Below are 18,053 nucleotides of genomic sequence, written 5' to 3' on the forward strand. Positions count from 1 at the left end.
AACATTGACCTAGGATACTGCAGTTAGACAAACCATCCTTTTATGAAATCGTGTTCAGTTGTGGTTTTGTTCGGGGGCGCCTATATCAGCGCCCCCAAACGTGAAAATATCACTTTGATTTCAACTATGAATATATTGTAGTTTAAATTAACTAATATGGGAAATTACGATGTACATTTATTCAATGAGGGTGGGTAATTATCAAGGATAGAACTGATAACGGTATGGATAATAAACATTGACAATTACGTCATTAGCTTTACTAGCGTGTTTACTTTTTATATTCCTGCTACATGTGACCAGTTCTTTTTTTTCAAATGAATGTTATTTGAACCAAACAGCTGTTTCAAAACAAACTGTTATTGTTTTTACTTTTCTTTGTTTACGCTTATTTATTTAGCAATTAGCCTAAAGCAGTGAAATTGATATAAAGGATAGGTGTGACGATTAGTTTTGATGTTAGGACACCAAATTTAAATTATGTGTACTGTGAATTTTATTGGATATTATCGTTTTATTTTAGGTTGTTTCTATTCAGACCTACTGGAAATTGTGTATAGTAAGTTGTATTGTGGTGATAATAATTATGGAAGAGGCAGGTATGCTATGGAAGGTGGTATATCGTTGACTAGGTCTATACACTTCTCAATTGACTATTTACTCTCATGATTACTCTCTCTACTGTAGGCTACTTATAATCAGTGTGCGTCTGTGCGAATCGGCTGCAAATCTCACTTCAACGCTTTTCACATCGTAAAAATTGCAGAATTGCTGTTTTATTGTAAAATTATGGGATTTAAAATGCAAATCGTATAGGCCTATGATGGAATAAAAACATATTTGGCCACACAACATTTGTTTACAAGATGATTTTTCACATTAAAACTGCAAGAAACTTTGTCTTTATATGTGTAAACTAGCCGATCTGAATTGTACACGGTTTTAACTGACTACTGAATTCCCGTACGTAGGACGGGCTAACACCTCGTTAGTATTAAAGTAAATTGTATTACAATTAATAATATTTATAGTATACAATAGAAGCTTGAATCATACTTATCTGTCTGCTGCTAATCAATCATACTAGAGCATTTTAGAGAGTATGCTCAAGCTGAGGTTTTCCCTTTATATTGATTTTTAAATCTAAATAAACTATTTATACCGAGCCACGGCATAGATTAAACATAGGAGTATGTTTAATCTATGGCCACGGCTCGGTCCAAGGTCCCACTACAGTAGTTTTGTCCCCGGTTCTATGTTTATCTATGCTAAAAGCTAAGTTATTTTCTTATATAGCTCGGCCGCTTAGAAAATGACCTGCGCGCTAATTCTAAACCAATGCTGGAGGAGGTCGTTTTCTAAGCGACCGAACTATAGCACTAGTACTGTATTGAATGAAAAACAGCTGATCCCTCGGTTTGTTGTGCTTTTTTTTCAGGAGAGTGCGCAGTGTCACAACTGGTTACTAACTTAACTGACTGGTAGTGTTGCGGAAAAACGAGAGTCAAAAGAGTGTTGAAAGAGTGGTCTAATTGTGACTTTTTCACAGTTTCAGTATTATAACGTGTACAATTTTCCTACAGTCATATCTTCAGTTAAAATATGTTAGTTGGTGTTGGTGTTATGAATGTTTTATATTCTGCCAAGTGTTATTCCTAAATGAACGTTATTTGTTGATGATTGTCTACAAACCAATTTTATGTGGAACAGGCTGCCATCTTGTATTTGAACAAAGCTTTGGGTGATTCTATTTATCCATTAAATTTATCTTATTTTGAGCTGTGCATTTCAATATTGGGTTTAGAATATGTGCGAACTATTTAACTGTATATTTTCATAGCCATGGCTGCGACGAGAAAGTTACAAGGTGAGATTTATATGCCATTAAATAGTTAAATATATGACCTCTTTCCGACCTGTTTACTTATTTTTCTGTATTTTGACAGGGAGTATATTTTATTTATCCTTAATGCCTATTTTACCCTTTTCTTGCCAAGGTTAGTTATATTGCTTAGTCCAATTTATCTACAGTATTTTTGAGCCAAGGATTATGATTCGTTTGTGTACACAAAACTGTTGTCAGGTGCTTGAAATTAGCCTATTTTCAAAGCCCTCATAAGTTAGATTTATAATCATTTTTTTAATATTCCAAATAATCATTTTTTACTAATTGAAAGCCTTTTCCAAAAACTCATATTGATTGTGCTTTTTACATTTTAGTAGTTAGATATCACTTTTCCTAAGTCTATTTATTCCCATAAGTATAACTTATTCATCATGTCAAATTCCCTCTCCCAGGTAGCCTATGAAATGTTTTCATTTTACTAGCCTGGTTAGGCCTGACTGATCCTAAGAAAACACTTCTAGGCCTAAGTTAAGTTAGACAGTTCATAAATTTTACCTTGATCTAGGCCTAAGGCGTTTGGGGTTTTAAAAACTTATCTTTAACTAGCCTATTAAAGTTTTCTAATTAACTTAGGCTAGAATTCAACAAAGGGTACTTAGGCCAAGGCCTGAATTATGTGTGAACTAAAAACTGCACTCAAACTTAACCCTCCAACTGGCACCGCGACTATAATAGTCACTGTAGGTGGTTTCTGTAGTAGCAGCGACTATAATAGTCGCGTTTTACAAGGTTTTGGTTAAATCCAAATAAGTGGTTAAAAATGATTAAGTAAAATGGAATAATTTTTATACCTTTAGAAATATTAATAAATTAATGATCAGCTGGTTAAACTACACTTAAAGTATGAGTAAGTTGAGTACCTAGGCTAGTCACCGGTCCGTATCACTCAGTTCCTTGTTCCTTTGCGTTCGATTTGCTCCGCGCCTTGAAAAGTTGTTCAGTATAATTTAGCAATTTGCGGTGTTTTCAAACCTCAAAAAAATGTTTTAAAGATAGGTAAGTTATTTTATTGAAAATTGGAATCTTAGGAATGGTTTAGGAAGGTTTCAAAGAAAAGTCCAGAAAGTTCAGATTTACCATTTATTGTTTATGATGTTAATGTTTTGACTATTCTAACCTAACAAAACCTAACCAAACTTGCTGTATGGTTTGATGAATCGGTTTTAGAAATTGGCATCTAATCAACTCGTACATAACTTATTCCAAAAGATAAAAAACAACATGGGTGTAACATCAATAAAAAAACCTGATCACCTATAACCTACACTTTACCTTCTTAACCTAACTTCTAAACACTTAATGCAGCCACAATCCCTGACCTGCCTTCCCCACATGCCTAAATGAGATCGCTCATTATATTTCAGTTTCAATTCAACTGATGAAGTAGATCCGTAACACTTAAGTTAATTTCTTGTTACAAGGTGTGTGATGTGCTCCGTGCTTTAACCCTCCGAGTGTTATTTGTCGCTGCAGCGACACATAACACACTTTGTGTAGTGTTTTGTGTCGCTGCAGCGACTCACAAACACTGTTTACGGCAAAGGCTCTATGACTGACAAAATCGGATTGAACTGAATCGAGTTAGGTACGGTATCGTTTTATTTGACAGATTCAGAGCTTTCTCCGGAGGTCTGTCTCTAAGCGCTATTAATTTTAGTTCCGAAAATATTGTAGCTGACAGCTGTATTTTTAAACAGCTTGGTTAGACTCGGACCGATGACTGATGTGTTTTATTATGTTTATCATTGTTTTAGTGTTAAAAATCAAAAGTAGTGACATACGTGGTGCATTATAAGAAGATTTAAGTGATTTTGAAGGGCTGGTTGATGATCCTGAAGATGTAGGTAGTGATATTGATGTAAATTATCAGCCAGATTCCTAGCTATGGTTAGGCTATGCATTCTTAGCTAAACGCTATGTACTGAAATCTGTTTTTTGCCCATAACTTATTTATTTGCAAATCTACTTCCTTATATTATTATACATTTGTAATCCTCATAAAATTTAGAACAAAGTGGATATTTTCAAATATTTATAGGCCTATAATTTATACAATTTCATTGAGCGTGAACTTATTTTTTTTTTGAAAATTTTCCAATTTTTTTTTACCTAAAAGATTTTTTTGAAACAAATATTCCTTATGTTCTATGTATAATATTGAAGCCCATGATTTTCCAAACAAAATGGTATATAGAACAGTATAATTAACATTGTTTTCAAGCTTCTCAGATCCGTTTGAATAAAACCTTGCAAATGAGCAAAAAATAGGCAGACTAAGGCCAAAACAAGGGACACTCAGAGGGTTAAGAAAGTAGTTCCATATATTTCCGCAATTTTTGGCGGTTTCCGCGCCTTAAAAAACGATATTTTAACGTTTATTAGGATTGTATGAATGGTTTAGAATTTAGAAGAAATGTCCAGAAAGTTCAGAAACACCAAGATAAGATTCTAAACTTGAACTTTGTTACATATGAGATTTATCACTTAAATTAGGCACTTAAGTGAACGAGTAATTTAATAAATCTGGAATTGATAAATATTAACAGCCGTTTCAATTTTAAACAAGTTGGTTCCATGATGCTCAAAAGCATTATAAAGTTACCGTACAAGGTTTTATAAAAGGATGCAGCACTTCTAACTTTTTGTTTAAATTTATGAAAGCAGTAACAAAAGTCTCTAATACAAAATGAGAACTGTCAAATAGGCTACCAAATTGTTGCGGTATTGTGGGAATAGGGCAATTTTTATTTATTTTTTAAGTGCAACTTATGGACTTTAATAATTAAATAATAATAATGTTACCTTCTACCGTCGTTTCAAATTGGTGTAATTTATGACGCGTTTCGTCAACACAGTGATATCATCAGGTTATCCGCCATTGCTTCGTCTTGAATATTAAAATAAAACAGTCATTACACAATCGCCAACAAATCAGGAGCTGGCTTTGAAATATACTTGGAAGAACCTTGGAAGACAAGACAGTGAAACCTATCGTAAACTAGATAATCGAGAAATAACTTAATAACCTTTTAAGGAGTAAGGCAGTTAATAAGGAGGAGATTATAATTATAACTCTAACTTAAAACACTTTTGAATAAGTTATTTTTAGTAAAATATTACAGATCAAAATAATTTTGCCAACAAATTATTTGGATTAACATACAGTTTTTAACAACTTTGTGGGCCTACAGCCTATTAAAATATTTACTTCTAAAGCTGGAGAATGAAACCTAAGGAAAAGACTGGGCCTAGGCCCTCCACAGGTGAAAATCAGGAAGGAGAAAAATGTGGAAAATGTAAAAAAAATGTACCTGAAGACGAAGCAGTATTCTGTGAAGGTAATTGTCAAGAATGGTTTGACCTGAGCTGCGCCAAGCTGTCAAAAAATGAGTATGAGTGTTTGAATGTGTTAGCGGATAAGGTGACCTGGTACTGTGATACCTGTGGCCCACTAGTTAAGGATTTGATTGCTATGAAAATTTCAAAAGGTAAGGACGAATGGCCTTCAATTCTGAATGTTATGATGACAAGTGTACAAAGTAGTACATCATTAATGCAGGACATGGCCTATAGGCTAGAAAAAGTTGAAAGTAATGATAGGGATGTCAAAAATAAGTTAACGGCTCTCTCATTGGAAGTTCAAACATTGAAAGAGGACATAAACACTAACCCTAGTTTGAATAAGCATTCTGGAAAAACACTTAGGACAGGTTTACCAAAAAGTGATTTGTTAGGCCTATCTGATAGGCTGGTGGTAGGCTTACCGCCTGAAGAATCTTTGCATAAGGAAAACTCCAGGGAATCAATGAAGGATGTCTCGATAGAATCTAGAAATCCGGAGGGAGAAGGTAGTGATCAAGAAAGGGAAAGATCCTACGTGGAAAATGAAGATTTCCCGGACATACACAAAAATATTTGGCAAACACAAAAATCAAGGTGTAAAAAAAATAATTTGAGCAAAGAAGCAACAGGAAGTGAAAGTAGGCCTATTATTAACTCTCAAGGAAATAGATCAAAGCCTCAGAGTGAAGTACATGCGGTGAATAAAGTGAGATCTAGCTACTCGGCGATCTTAGGGAAATCAACTCCCACGGAGGACATCAAACCGGCCACCAGATATTCCTGGTTGTTTGTTACGAGACTGGACCCCTCAGTGAAACCCGAAGCTCTAAAAACATATGTGGAAGACACGTGCAAGAGCACAAATGTGCGCTGTGAAAAGCTCAACACAAGGTACGACACATATTCATCCTTTAAGGTAGGCTGCTCTTATGAAAATCTTGACAAGTTACTTAACTCGGAATTGTGGCCCGAGGGTGTGTTAGTTTGCAAATACAAACCACCTAAAGCAATGAGATCTACAAAAAACAATGAAAATAAATTTGAAAAACCTAGGTCGTATCTTAACCAACAGAGACATAGACCTACTAATCAAAATAGTGTGGGCTTACAAGGAAAAAAACTAACATTAAACTCTGTCTTGAGAGTGGCGACAGAGTACAATGAAATTAATTATAATCTAGAAAATATTAGTCAAGCAGCTGAGTTTTCAATTCAGGCGGATCTGAGGCCTGCAGAAGGGACTGAACAGACTGAAGGTAACCGCAGCACGCCTATTCAAGGTAGGCCTAAATGTAAACCTAGCAATTTAAGAGTTTCTTACCTGAATGTACAATGTATAAGGTCTAAAATTAATTTAATCACACTATTTACAGAGAACCACCTACCTGATATATTATGTTTGAGTGAGCATTGGTTAACAGATGAAGAAGTACATGCTTATAATAATATTAGTAACCTAGCTTTGAAATCAGTTTTTACACGCACTATTCATAAAAATGGGGGTGTTGCTGTGTATGTTACTGACAAGTATAATACCAAGCCAGTAGAGTTAAATGAGTTTTGTGTTGAAATGGATATTGAGCTCACGGGTGTGGAAATAAGCGAAATCTCGACAATTGTTGTTTCCGTCTATCGCTCACCCAGCGGTAATTTTGAGATTTTCTTTAACCAGCTTGACAAATGCCTCTCTGAATTAAGTAAGTTAGGCAAGCATATTTTACTTGGAGGAGACTTTAATATTCCCCTAAATTTGGACAACAATAAGGCTAAATATTTTACCAATTTACTAAGAAGTTATGGTATGTTTATTACCAATTTAAGCCCTACAAGAGGACAAAACTGCTTAGATACAGTGGCTACAACTTTGAATTCCTGGGAATATTCCGTTGCTGTTGGAGATCCAGTGATTGCTGATCATTCCCCTGTAACCCTAGATATCAACGTGATCCCGGACAATAACCCCAACCAGGTCTCATGGGAACAAAACTATGTTCAGCTGACCAGAGTTATTAGTGAAGAAAGACTACAAGAATTCAAACAGATATTAAGGAATGTAGATTGGAACAACATCATCTCCAAAAAACCGGCTGAATTAATGTTTGATCACTTTTTTAACTTCTTTAAGTACAACTTTGATCTTGTATTCCCGACCAAAACTCGAAAGCTAAATTCTGCAGGCCCAAATAAGAAACTTAAAAAGCAAGACAATACTTGGTATACCAATGACCTGAGAGACATAAGGAAGTTTGTTGTGACTCTGCATGATAGGTACAAGTCTGCTGTAGGTGTAACAAGAGATGGGCTGTACTCTGCATACCTAAGAGCCAAGAAATTTTACAGGCAGCAAGTTGACCTTACCAAAAGGCAGGCTAACATCCAGAAAATCCAACAGGCTCCAAACCAATGTAAGGCAGCTTGGGATTTGGTTAACAGGACTAGTAAGGCCAGCCCTATTATGAAGTGCACTGAGAGTCCGGATTCCTTCAACCGGTTTATCCTGGGAGAAGTTGATCGAATTGTTGATTCTATACCATTAGTTGAAAGTAACGACAATCTGAACTTTGGAGAGGCCTTTAATATAAATAATCAGTTCACCAGATGGAGACATGTTAGCCCAACTCATGTATTGAAGGTTATCAAATCCTTTAAGAACTCACATAGTCCGGATGTATATGGTATGAATGTAATTGTACTCAAGTATATTGCTGATGTGATAGCCTACCCACTTTCAGTTGTAATTAATGCCTGTTTTGAACAAGGTGTGTTCCCTCGTGCCCTCAAGACTGCACGAACTGTACCAATATTTAAGAAGGGAGACCCTCATCTAATGTCAAGCTACCGACCTATCTCTATTATTCCAGCACTGGCCAAAGTGTTTGAGACTATTATGAAGGACCAGTTGGTGTCCCACTTTGAGAGGAACAAGCTATTCGCAGAAGCACAACATGGATTCAGGGAGAAGAAATCAACATTGACTGCCGTGTTAAAACTGGTCTCTAATATTTTGGACACTTTTGAGGAAAGAGGTTCAGTATCCCTTATTCTTGCCGATTTAAGTAAGGCATTTGAATGTGTTCCTCACAAAGTTCTATTGCAAAAATTGGAGAAATATGGTGTCCAAGGTCCAGTCCTACATCTGTTGTACTCCTATCTCCAAGACCGTCAGCAGATAGTCTCAATACGAGGAGCCTCATCTTCCCCCCTTCCAGTGAGTCATGGTGTCCCACAGGGCTCTGTCATGGGTCCAGTGCTCTTTATCATTGCGATAAACGACTTAAGTTTGCTAGGTGATATACTGCTCTTTGCAGATGACACCACCATATGCTCAAGGGGTAAGACACCAGAAGATGCAAGTCTGAGGGCAAATGACATTTTCAACAAGGCAAAGGCCTGGTTTGAAGTTAATAGGCTAAGCCTCAATGCTGAAAAAACCCAAACTATGACATGCAGCCTCAGCCAGGGTTGCCAGCCGGAGACGGTGAAACTATTGGGCTTCCAACTCGACTCAAGACTAATGTGGAACGAGCATACAGAAAATGTCTGCAAGAAGCTGTCAAGAGTTGTGCACCTGTTGCGTAGGCTTAAACCACTTTTGTTAAAGGAACACCTAACCATAATATATCATGGGCTCTTTCATAGCCATCTTAGCTATGGCCTGCAGCTGTGGGGCCATGTGTCTAGTTGTGATGCCATCCTCCTTCTCCAGAAAAGAGCTGTTAGGGTAGTGTCGTCGGCCGACTATCTAGACCACTGTAGGCCAATTTTTCGGCAACTGGGAATCCTCACTGTGTACAGCAACTATATTTTCGTAAGCCTACTACACGTCAAGGTAAACATAAACACCTTTTGTACAAGAGCGGAGATCCATGGCCTGAATCTTCGACATGGCATCAGATTAAACCTCCCGTACTGCAGACTCACAAAAAAAAAGGACTGTTTCCCCCACTTGGCCCTCAAGATGTTCAATAGGCTGCCAGCTGGAGTTAAATGCCTGGATGACAATAGTTTCAAGACCAAAATTAAGTCCTGGCTCATTGGTAGAGCATATTACTCACTGAAAGAGTTCTTCGAGGACAACTTTAGCGACCTCGTCTAGCCAAACAAACAAACCATTGACGCAATCAATCCAGCAACGCTGGTCAAAGATGAAGACTTCAAGTATTCAAGTAAGTAAGTAAGTATTCAATACACAAACACATATTTAATACATTAAGGACCGATCGATATTGTCGTCGCGGTGGCCACAACTCGCATATGCACATGGTTAATTCTGGGCGACGACTGCAGCATGGAGCGTTGTCTATGGTGTACTTTGCCCCATGACGTCATTGTTCTTCTCCAGGCGTATCACAGTGTCAAACAATGCATTTCCTTGAGTATTTTTATTTGTCATTCAGTACGTTGTCTGGTTCACACTGTTAGTTACTGCTTTATAAATTTCATAACACTCAAAGTGTAGACATTAAAGGGCGGTTCACGAGTAATGACTTTTCTTGCACTTGTGTAGTATTTGCAAATTGTCTGAGAGAGAACTGTAATTATGTCCACATTGTCTAAGATGTTCAGCATATTTCGACTTTTGGGTGACTGTTTTCTTGAGGAGGTGTTCTTTAAAGCGGGGTTTGAATGATCTCCCTGTTTGTCCTAGGCCTATATAGTATTTTAGACATTCATTGCAATTTAATTAGTAAATCCCACTGGCTGTTGAATTTGTCACCAATACTTTCTTTCCTAGGGTTTTTTAAATGAGATTTTCTAGTTTGTTGGAGTTTCTGTAAGTAGGCTAACTGTGTAACCATATTTTTTGAATACCGGTACAAAGCCTATTAACTTAGCCTATTGGTTTTGTAGTTATGCCAATTGTTATACGTTAGTGTGACAAATTTCTTCTTCTCTTTGGGAGTGTCCGGAACATGAAATTTTTTCTTCTTAATTATCCTGTCTATTATGTTACTGTCCATTCGGTGACCATTTTATTATCTCCACAGTGTTGACAAGATATCGGTTCAATATCGTTTGTAGTCATATCGACCATCGCTTGCTATCGATTATCGATTAAAACATACTATAAAAGGCCTTATGAAAATAAACAAAAATTATGAACTATTAATATTTAATTTAATACTAACTCTGGAATGTTAAGCGGCCTACACACTACACGTGCATTGCACGCCGTGCCATTTTTTAGATTGGCACGCCGTGCTCTGGCACGGCACGTGTTGCCCACACACTTGATCTTCAGTGTAGCCTGCAACGTGCTAAATTACATCGTCTGTTCGTACAAATGAAATGCAGAACACACACATGTTTTAAGAACATAATTGATTAATCATTAAAAATAGACACTAGGCAGCAGCACTAAGCCGCCTTAGTGCCTAGGTTAGTCCAGACATTGCACCTCGCTGCAGTACAGATATACGCCGGCAGGGCACTTGGTTCACAATACTGTGGTGGAGGATGTATGCTCTATAATATATTATATAGAGATCTATGACTGCGTCTCGGCTCACGCATCACATACAGCGTGCGATCCATTGTGTTATAATCTCGATGATCGTGACAAAATGCCGTCGATTAACTAATAAGAAAGTACTATTATAGGGTAAAAAGTGATTGAACTACCAGCACGTGGCACGGGATCGCCTACACACTAGCACGTAAGAACGGCGTGCTTTGGCACGGCACGCCAAAAATCAAACTCGTTTTGATTTCCACCGTGCCATGCCAATGCACGCCGTGCTTGCACGGTGTTCACCACACAATGGCACGTTTCGTCTGTTTTTGGCACGACATGTTTACACGGCGTGCAATGCACGCGTAGTGTGTGGGCCGCTTTAGTCTGCCTTTTATCACAATTAACTTATGTTTACTTAAATAACGCGTCTTGGGTATACCTAACCTTTTAAAATAATGATTTGACAACTAAGAATCTTTTAACTGGCTGGGTAGCTGAGTGGTTATAGTGCTCACCTGGTAATCAAAAGGTCGCCGGTTCGATCCTAAAAAAAGTCAGTAGCTTTTTGATGGTTCGAAACTGGGCCCAGCTGTTTCTGATCATTGGGCTTTAAATAAATGATCCTGGCTAATGAAACAGCTGATCTTAGTCAGTAACAAAGCTACACAGATCATCTCACACCATTCTACACTCATCCTTCACTCATATTTGGGTCAAAATACGCACATAAGTGGCGTCCCCATCTTAATGATTGATAATTGATAATTGTCATAGCCATTATCTTGTGCGATGTGTATTTGATTAAATTCAGTTCCTTGTTGTTTTGGTATTGTTCATAGGTACCTATCCTTATACAGCAGAGTCCCGTTAGTCCGAAATGGTTGGGACCGGACCCCTTTCGGATTAAAGTTTTTTTTTGTTATTTTAATTTTTTTGTTTATTTTTTTTTTTGTCTTAGGATGCCAGACCCGGGATTGTTTTTCACATTACTTAAGGCTAGACCTAGTGGCTGCAGCATTATCACTTATAATAAAATCCATTTCTGATTTGGCGGGATTGGAACCCGGGACGAAAATGAAATATGTTAATAACAAAATTGGTGAAATATTTACTAAAATATACTCTACAAAAAAAGTATATCTTGCCCGACCGCTATAGAATACTTTGACAAGGTACAGCTAACTGTGTTAAAAGTTTGGAAAATTTTTTTAAAAAATTTTTTTTATTCAACTTTTTTTTTTCGGATTAAGCGGATTTTCGGTCTAAAGGCGATTTCTACGAAACACTACTCCTCCATTAATAATTGACATATTTTTACAAGTATGTTTTACCAATTATTTTATCCTTTATTTCATTTTTGAATTGAGTACCTAACATTTAAATCTTTAATATGCAGGGGTAATTAATTGTACAATCTTTGTCCAATGTATTGAGGCCTGTTCCTAAATATTAGCCTATCAACTTGTGATGCAGTAATTAATCTGAAATTATATTTATTTCTTGTATTGTAATCATGTGTAAATTTTACTTCATCTGACAAACTCTCTTTAATGCACTGGATCCAATTTATTTAGAATTTCATCTATGTATAATCCGACAACTGTGGATAATATCTATTTTCGGTGATCGCAGAAGATGTTTATGATTTCGCTGTGACCACTGAAGATGTTATCTATTTTTCCATGACCGCAGAAGATGTTCTCGATCTTACCGTGACCGCGGGAGACGTTCTACCTTACCGTGACCCCAGAAGATGTTCTCGATATTGCCGTGACTGCGGACAAATTCTAATAGAACAATGTGTGAAAGTATACAATGTATATATGTAGATATTTTTGAAACTAGTCGCTTGTAAGACTATTCAAGGATTGACGACGTAAGGTACGTAAACCTATTTTATACTGTATATTTTTATCTACAGCAATAATTTATTAATTATTCATTTATTATTAATTTATTTTGGATATTGTTGAATGTTTGGGAATAGGCTTTAGAAAATCGATAGGCAAATGCCACTAGCTGTGAAAAATACATATCTGCCCATTCAACTCAAAAAGCAGAATAGGCCCATTCAACTCAAAAAGCAGAATAGTTGAGTATGTTTTAAGTTATAAGTGAGGGGAATGAAAAAAAGGAATACTTAAAAAAATCCTTTGCATGAATAGGATTATAGAAACATACTTTTAACCCTTAAGCGCACACGCTTGTTTTTTTACGCTGGAGCAAATATAAATGGCTATAAAAAAGGATTTTTTTATATTTAGCTCTTTAAACTTAGACACAATATCTGCATTCGTTTTCTCATGTTGTTATGTACATTTTATGATAACACCACATCTTATAATTAACTTAACTGATTTGAAACTAATAGTTTGAACCCTTAATTTTTTCATGAAATGTAATATAATGGTGTTAAAGAGGAGAAAATTGTAGTTAAACAATATTTTATTGCAAACAAATGTTATTTTTAATTTTAAAAAAGTATAATATTTGTATTAAACCACGGAAACAGTAATTATTTCATGAATTAATACATTTCCCGGTTTGTAGAAAATACTGTAGGCCTAAAAAATGAGAAATAAAAAAAAATTGTTTGATGTATGTTTTTAGCGAATTTTCCATATAGGGAATAAGCTATTATTGTAGGTCTCATGGGAAGACCTGGACCCGGGACCGATTTACTTTTTCCTTTTTTAGGTTCCTAGAGGCCAAAAACACCATCCCTTCAAATTCATACTTGCTGTACCCGCGGGCTTTGCCCCGTTTAACTTCACAAGTAAGCCCATTCGCATGGCTCAATCACGTCCTGGTTGAAGTTTGTTCGCTACGCTCACTCACCTCTAGGTTGGAGCTCGTCCGCTCCGCTCACTTGCCTTCAGGTTAGCTCGTTCGCTACACTAACTCAGCCTCCTAGGTAAATGGGAAGTGGGAGAATTAGTGATGAGTGAGTCAGTCAGTGAGGGGTTTGCCTTTTATATATTTAGATATGTGTGTCCGTTGAGCACGATAACTCGAACAAAAATGATCCGATTTTGACGAAATTTGATATAAACGTGTTAACCTACATATATTAGAACAAGTTTGCGAACCAGCATGATCGGACCTTGGGAACGGGGGTTTATGGGGGTAAAAATGGGTTTTTCCCATTTTTGACCCTAAAAACATAAAATTTTGGAATATATTTCTCAACCATTTTGTAGAGCTTAAAAAAAGAAATAATTTAGTATATTGAAGCATTGTTGTATGCCTAATGGTTAAAGACAAAATTCAAAAATGTGTAAATTTAAATTTTCCATGTTATTCTTATGGAGAAAATAAAAACTGTTGTAGTTTACTTGTTTATGGATATTGATAAAATTTGGCAAATTTATTTATTTCATACTATACTATTGACGTTTGGTCAAAAAACACTTTTTACCTTCCCCGTAGCAGCAAACCTAAGCACTCGTTAAATCTAATGCTATTTAAATTGGGATCATACTAATTGTGATATTAAATCTGAGACACTACTACGTGCGCCCGTATTCTGGATCCCCTAATGAACACGGTACTGGTAACACAAGAACGCGCGTGGGGGTATGCCTGACCCAGGGGGGTATTAACAGGTCAATGACTTGGTCAAGACTAACAACCCTGCGGCCAAATGATAGCATATGCTATTTTAGGAAGCTACTGTTATGCTCATTGGGGCTGCCACTATACTTGTAAAATTATTGCAAAATTAACGCACGTGGGGGTATGTCATACCCCCATGTGCGTGTTTAAGGGTTAAAGTGGCTTTAGTTGATCTATAAAAAAGAGACAAGCGTCTAGGCATCCAGTACAACTCTGAAGATCGTGGATCAGAACACCCCCCCCCCCCCAACCGCACCATGTCGTACGCTTCCGAATCATACCGGCGCATCAGCATAGCTTAACTTATCGCGAACAATTGTTATCTCTATCACTATTGATGTCAAAACGTATCGTTTGTAGGTTAAATTTAAATTAAATATAATTAAACTGTCATAACCTAACCAAACTTGCTGATAATGAAAAACTCGAATGAAGGTTTACTAATCGAAAAAATAGTTCTGTTCTAAAAATAAAATTATAAATGTCTCAAATTCAATTCTATAATTTTTTAATTATAAAATTAAACTGTCATAACCTAACCAAACCAACTATATGAAAAAAAACTGTTGACAAAAAGTTGGTGCTCCCAGCGGGAATCGAACCCAGCACCTTCAGATTATCAGCCCGACACTCTATCCACTACACCACCAATTCTCTTGACTCAGCTCCGTATCGTTGCGGTAATGGTTGACGTCACGCCATCGGCACGGAGCAGTGGCGGGGGTTTTCCGATCTGATCCACGATCCTCGGAGTTGCATTGGCTGCCTAGACGCTTATTAAAAAAGAGAATATGTGGAAACTATGGTAACACACATATTGCACTATGTAAAACGTTAAACTAGGAGTTGTTACATATATTTGGAGAGCAAGAAACGATAGCCTACATTATGGGGAAATAGGAGTCTAGAGGAAATGGTAAGAGCGATCTTCAAATATGGAAAAACTGATAATTTCAATTAATAAAATAGTTTTATTTCATCTAAAGACATTTTGATTTCTTACTTTATTAAAAAAAAATCATGAAATGTGATTGCTTTGCTTAACTTGCTTTCACTATTCTGAAAGCAATCCTAGAATCTTCTATATCCTTCTATATAATACGTGAAGGCGATTTCTACAAAACACTACTCCTCCGTTATTGGACGGATTTTTACAAACGATGGGCCAAATTAAATATTTTTTATGTAGACGCCCCCTTTCACTAATTCCTGTAATAAAAGTCCTCTGGCTTTACCCCACAGGCCATCAAAATCCCAATGTATTTCTTATGAAGAAATGATTTTGTTTACTCAAACAGACTAATATTTTGTATTAATTACAGCTGTTCATAGTAAACACATGACACACCCAACAGCGTTCGTTTTCAGAGTGAGTTCGTTTTCAGTTTTGATAACTGTAGTGGAGTGATTGATTACCTTATCTTTAACTTGACTATTTTAAGTCATAGGAAATTATGACTGTTATCCATTTTTAAATAGCGCCTGTAATACTTTGCAATTGCTCGAATTCGAGCAACAAGTAAACTAGTATAATACGCTAAGCCGATTTTTGTAAACAGAACTCCTCCCTAATTTTTGGACCAGTTTTGATGATTAAAGTGTCAAAAAAATGGCCCTGATCTGTAGTTATGCAAAGTGTTTTTCATTTTTTGAAATCTTTATTAGTTTGGGCAGGATCTCTCCCATAAGTATAACATGGGGGAATCTAAATATTTAATTGGAATCCGCTAATTTGAGAGAACGACTGGGTGTAGAAACTTGGTAAATGTGTCCAAAGAAAGGTCTGTAGATAAGGGGAGTCGGACAGCAGCCCAGATCTTTGTTTGGATTAATTCCCTGATTTATGGCCTGAGGGTAGTGGTCACCGGAGGAGGGGGAGGGAATCGAGAATTCTGAATCCCACCAATTAGTAAACCTTTATTCGATTTATTCGATTATTAGCAAGTTTGGTTGGTTTAGTTAGGTTATAGTAGTTTAATTTTATAATAAAAAAATAAAAAAATTGAATTTTAGGCATTTGTAATTTTATTTTATGAACAGAACTATTTTTTAAAATTAGTAAACCTTCATTAGATTTTTCATTATCCAGCAAGTTTGGTTAGGTTATGACAGTTAAATTAAATTTAAATTTAACCTACAAACGATACGTTTTGATAGCGACGATGATAGAACTAACAATTTGATAGCGACGATGATAGAACTAACAATTTACCGCGAACAGTTCGGCTATGCACGGTATGATGCGGAAGCGTTCGACACCAACCTAGAACTGACAAGTCAACCGACCGTGATTAAGAGGATTACAGCCTGGGTCATGTGCCTACACCCGTAGATGAGCCGTCAAAATAAAAACAAAGTAAATTCCCTTAGGGCTCTGCCCCAGAAGCTTTTAAAGTTCCCTTCCCAGATTTATTTACATTATCGTCATGTTGATAATTTTTCAATAGGCCTACTTTTTAATGAAACAGCTGTTAATATTTAAATTGTATTTTAAACAACACATATTATAGACAGTTACTGGGTTTGTCAAAAAGAAGTATTTGCAATGTATTTTTCTGATTTTAAAATTTATTTTGTTCTGCATCATGTCATGTTTTGCAAAATTACGTTCAATTACGAAATCATTGGAAAATCTTAATCTTACAGTAACTCTTAAAATGATTTCTTATCGAATTATCTTATATCCATGTAGGTTATTTCATGCTGTATTAAAGCTACTTTGTAAATCTTTTTTAGTTCTCATAATATTGAATATGATAGCTGCCAAGGCTGTTTAATTTACAATCGATTTTATGTTTTAAAATTTGTAAAGAAAATTTATGAAACCAAGGCGATTATTTAATGCTTTTATCAATGATGTGTTCCCATTTAGGCTACTTAATACTTTTTAAACATCTAAAATTTTAAATTATTAAGCCTAATGTTTTTATGCTAGTAATTTAACAATTATTGTTATCTGTGCAGATTAAAAACAACATTTTCTCTAATGGTTTTTGAAAGTGGGTTCCATAGTGGGGGCGAGTCCATAGGTACCTACAATGTTATCACTAAGATAAGAAACGAAACTGGAAGTTTTCATGATAGATCAAGTTGATAATGTTCAGGTTATCTTCAGTTACATGTTGACCCCTGCTTGCAACCAGTTACTGTTTTCAGTATTAACTATTTGATTGATTTTATATTGTTGCGCTATATTTTTAAAAGTGTTACGTGTCTATTTTACTTAACTGTCTATTTGGCTCAAAGTCAAGAATAGTTTTCACAAGTTTGTTTCTATTGTGTTATATATTTTATTTTATTGTTTTGTTTGTATTGACCGTTTCATTGTTTTTAGAAGTTTGTTTTAAAAACTTGAGTATTTATTATCAGTAAATATAACATTTAGCTTGCTTATATTATTTATTTTTATGTTTTGAAAAACTTGCTATACAAGATAACTGCTTAATCAAATGTCTGTTGAAATGGAAACTGAACTTTTTCGTAAGTAGCATTAAGTTACATCATTGACTATTAGATACTGAAGTATCAATAGTCAAAGGTTACATAGTTTGTATATAGTTATTTTCTGTGATTTTACATGAAACTTGAAATAATAAATTTATAGTTTATAAAGATGCTATTTTTTTAACCCGGTCAACGATCGTAATACGATCGTTTGCCGTGACACCTAAAATGGCCACCATCGTAATGCGATAGTATGGGCCTAAATTTTTTTAATGGTAAAAAAACACTTAC

General features: G+C 35.8%; 1 protein-coding gene across 3 annotated transcripts in view; it reads left to right on the plus strand.

Moving 5' to 3' along the window:
- Positions 1–1,468: 1,468 nt before the first annotated feature.
- The window catches only part of LOC129005114 (CCR4-NOT transcription complex subunit 3), a 72,085-nt gene continuing 55,500 nt past the window's right edge, over positions 1,469–18,053 (plus strand). The window contains exon 1 of one of the 3 annotated variants that reach the window (XM_054433934.1): positions 1,469–1,867. In XM_054433934.1, coding sequence (XP_054289909.1) covers positions 1,843–1,867 — 25 coding nt within the window. In that variant the 5' untranslated portion in view covers positions 1,469–1,842. Of the gene's footprint in view, positions 1,868–17,576; positions 17,799–18,053 lie in introns of those variants that run through there. The other 2 variants (XM_054433926.1, XM_054433943.1) reach the window with 2 other exon arrangements.

Source organism: Macrosteles quadrilineatus, unplaced genomic scaffold (genome assembly GCF_028750875.1).
Source record: "Macrosteles quadrilineatus isolate MER2022 unplaced genomic scaffold, UCM_ALF_1.0 Scaffold_1__1_contigs__length_201487025, whole genome shotgun sequence".
Lineage (NCBI taxonomy): Eukaryota > Metazoa > Arthropoda > Insecta > Hemiptera > Cicadellidae > Macrosteles > Macrosteles quadrilineatus.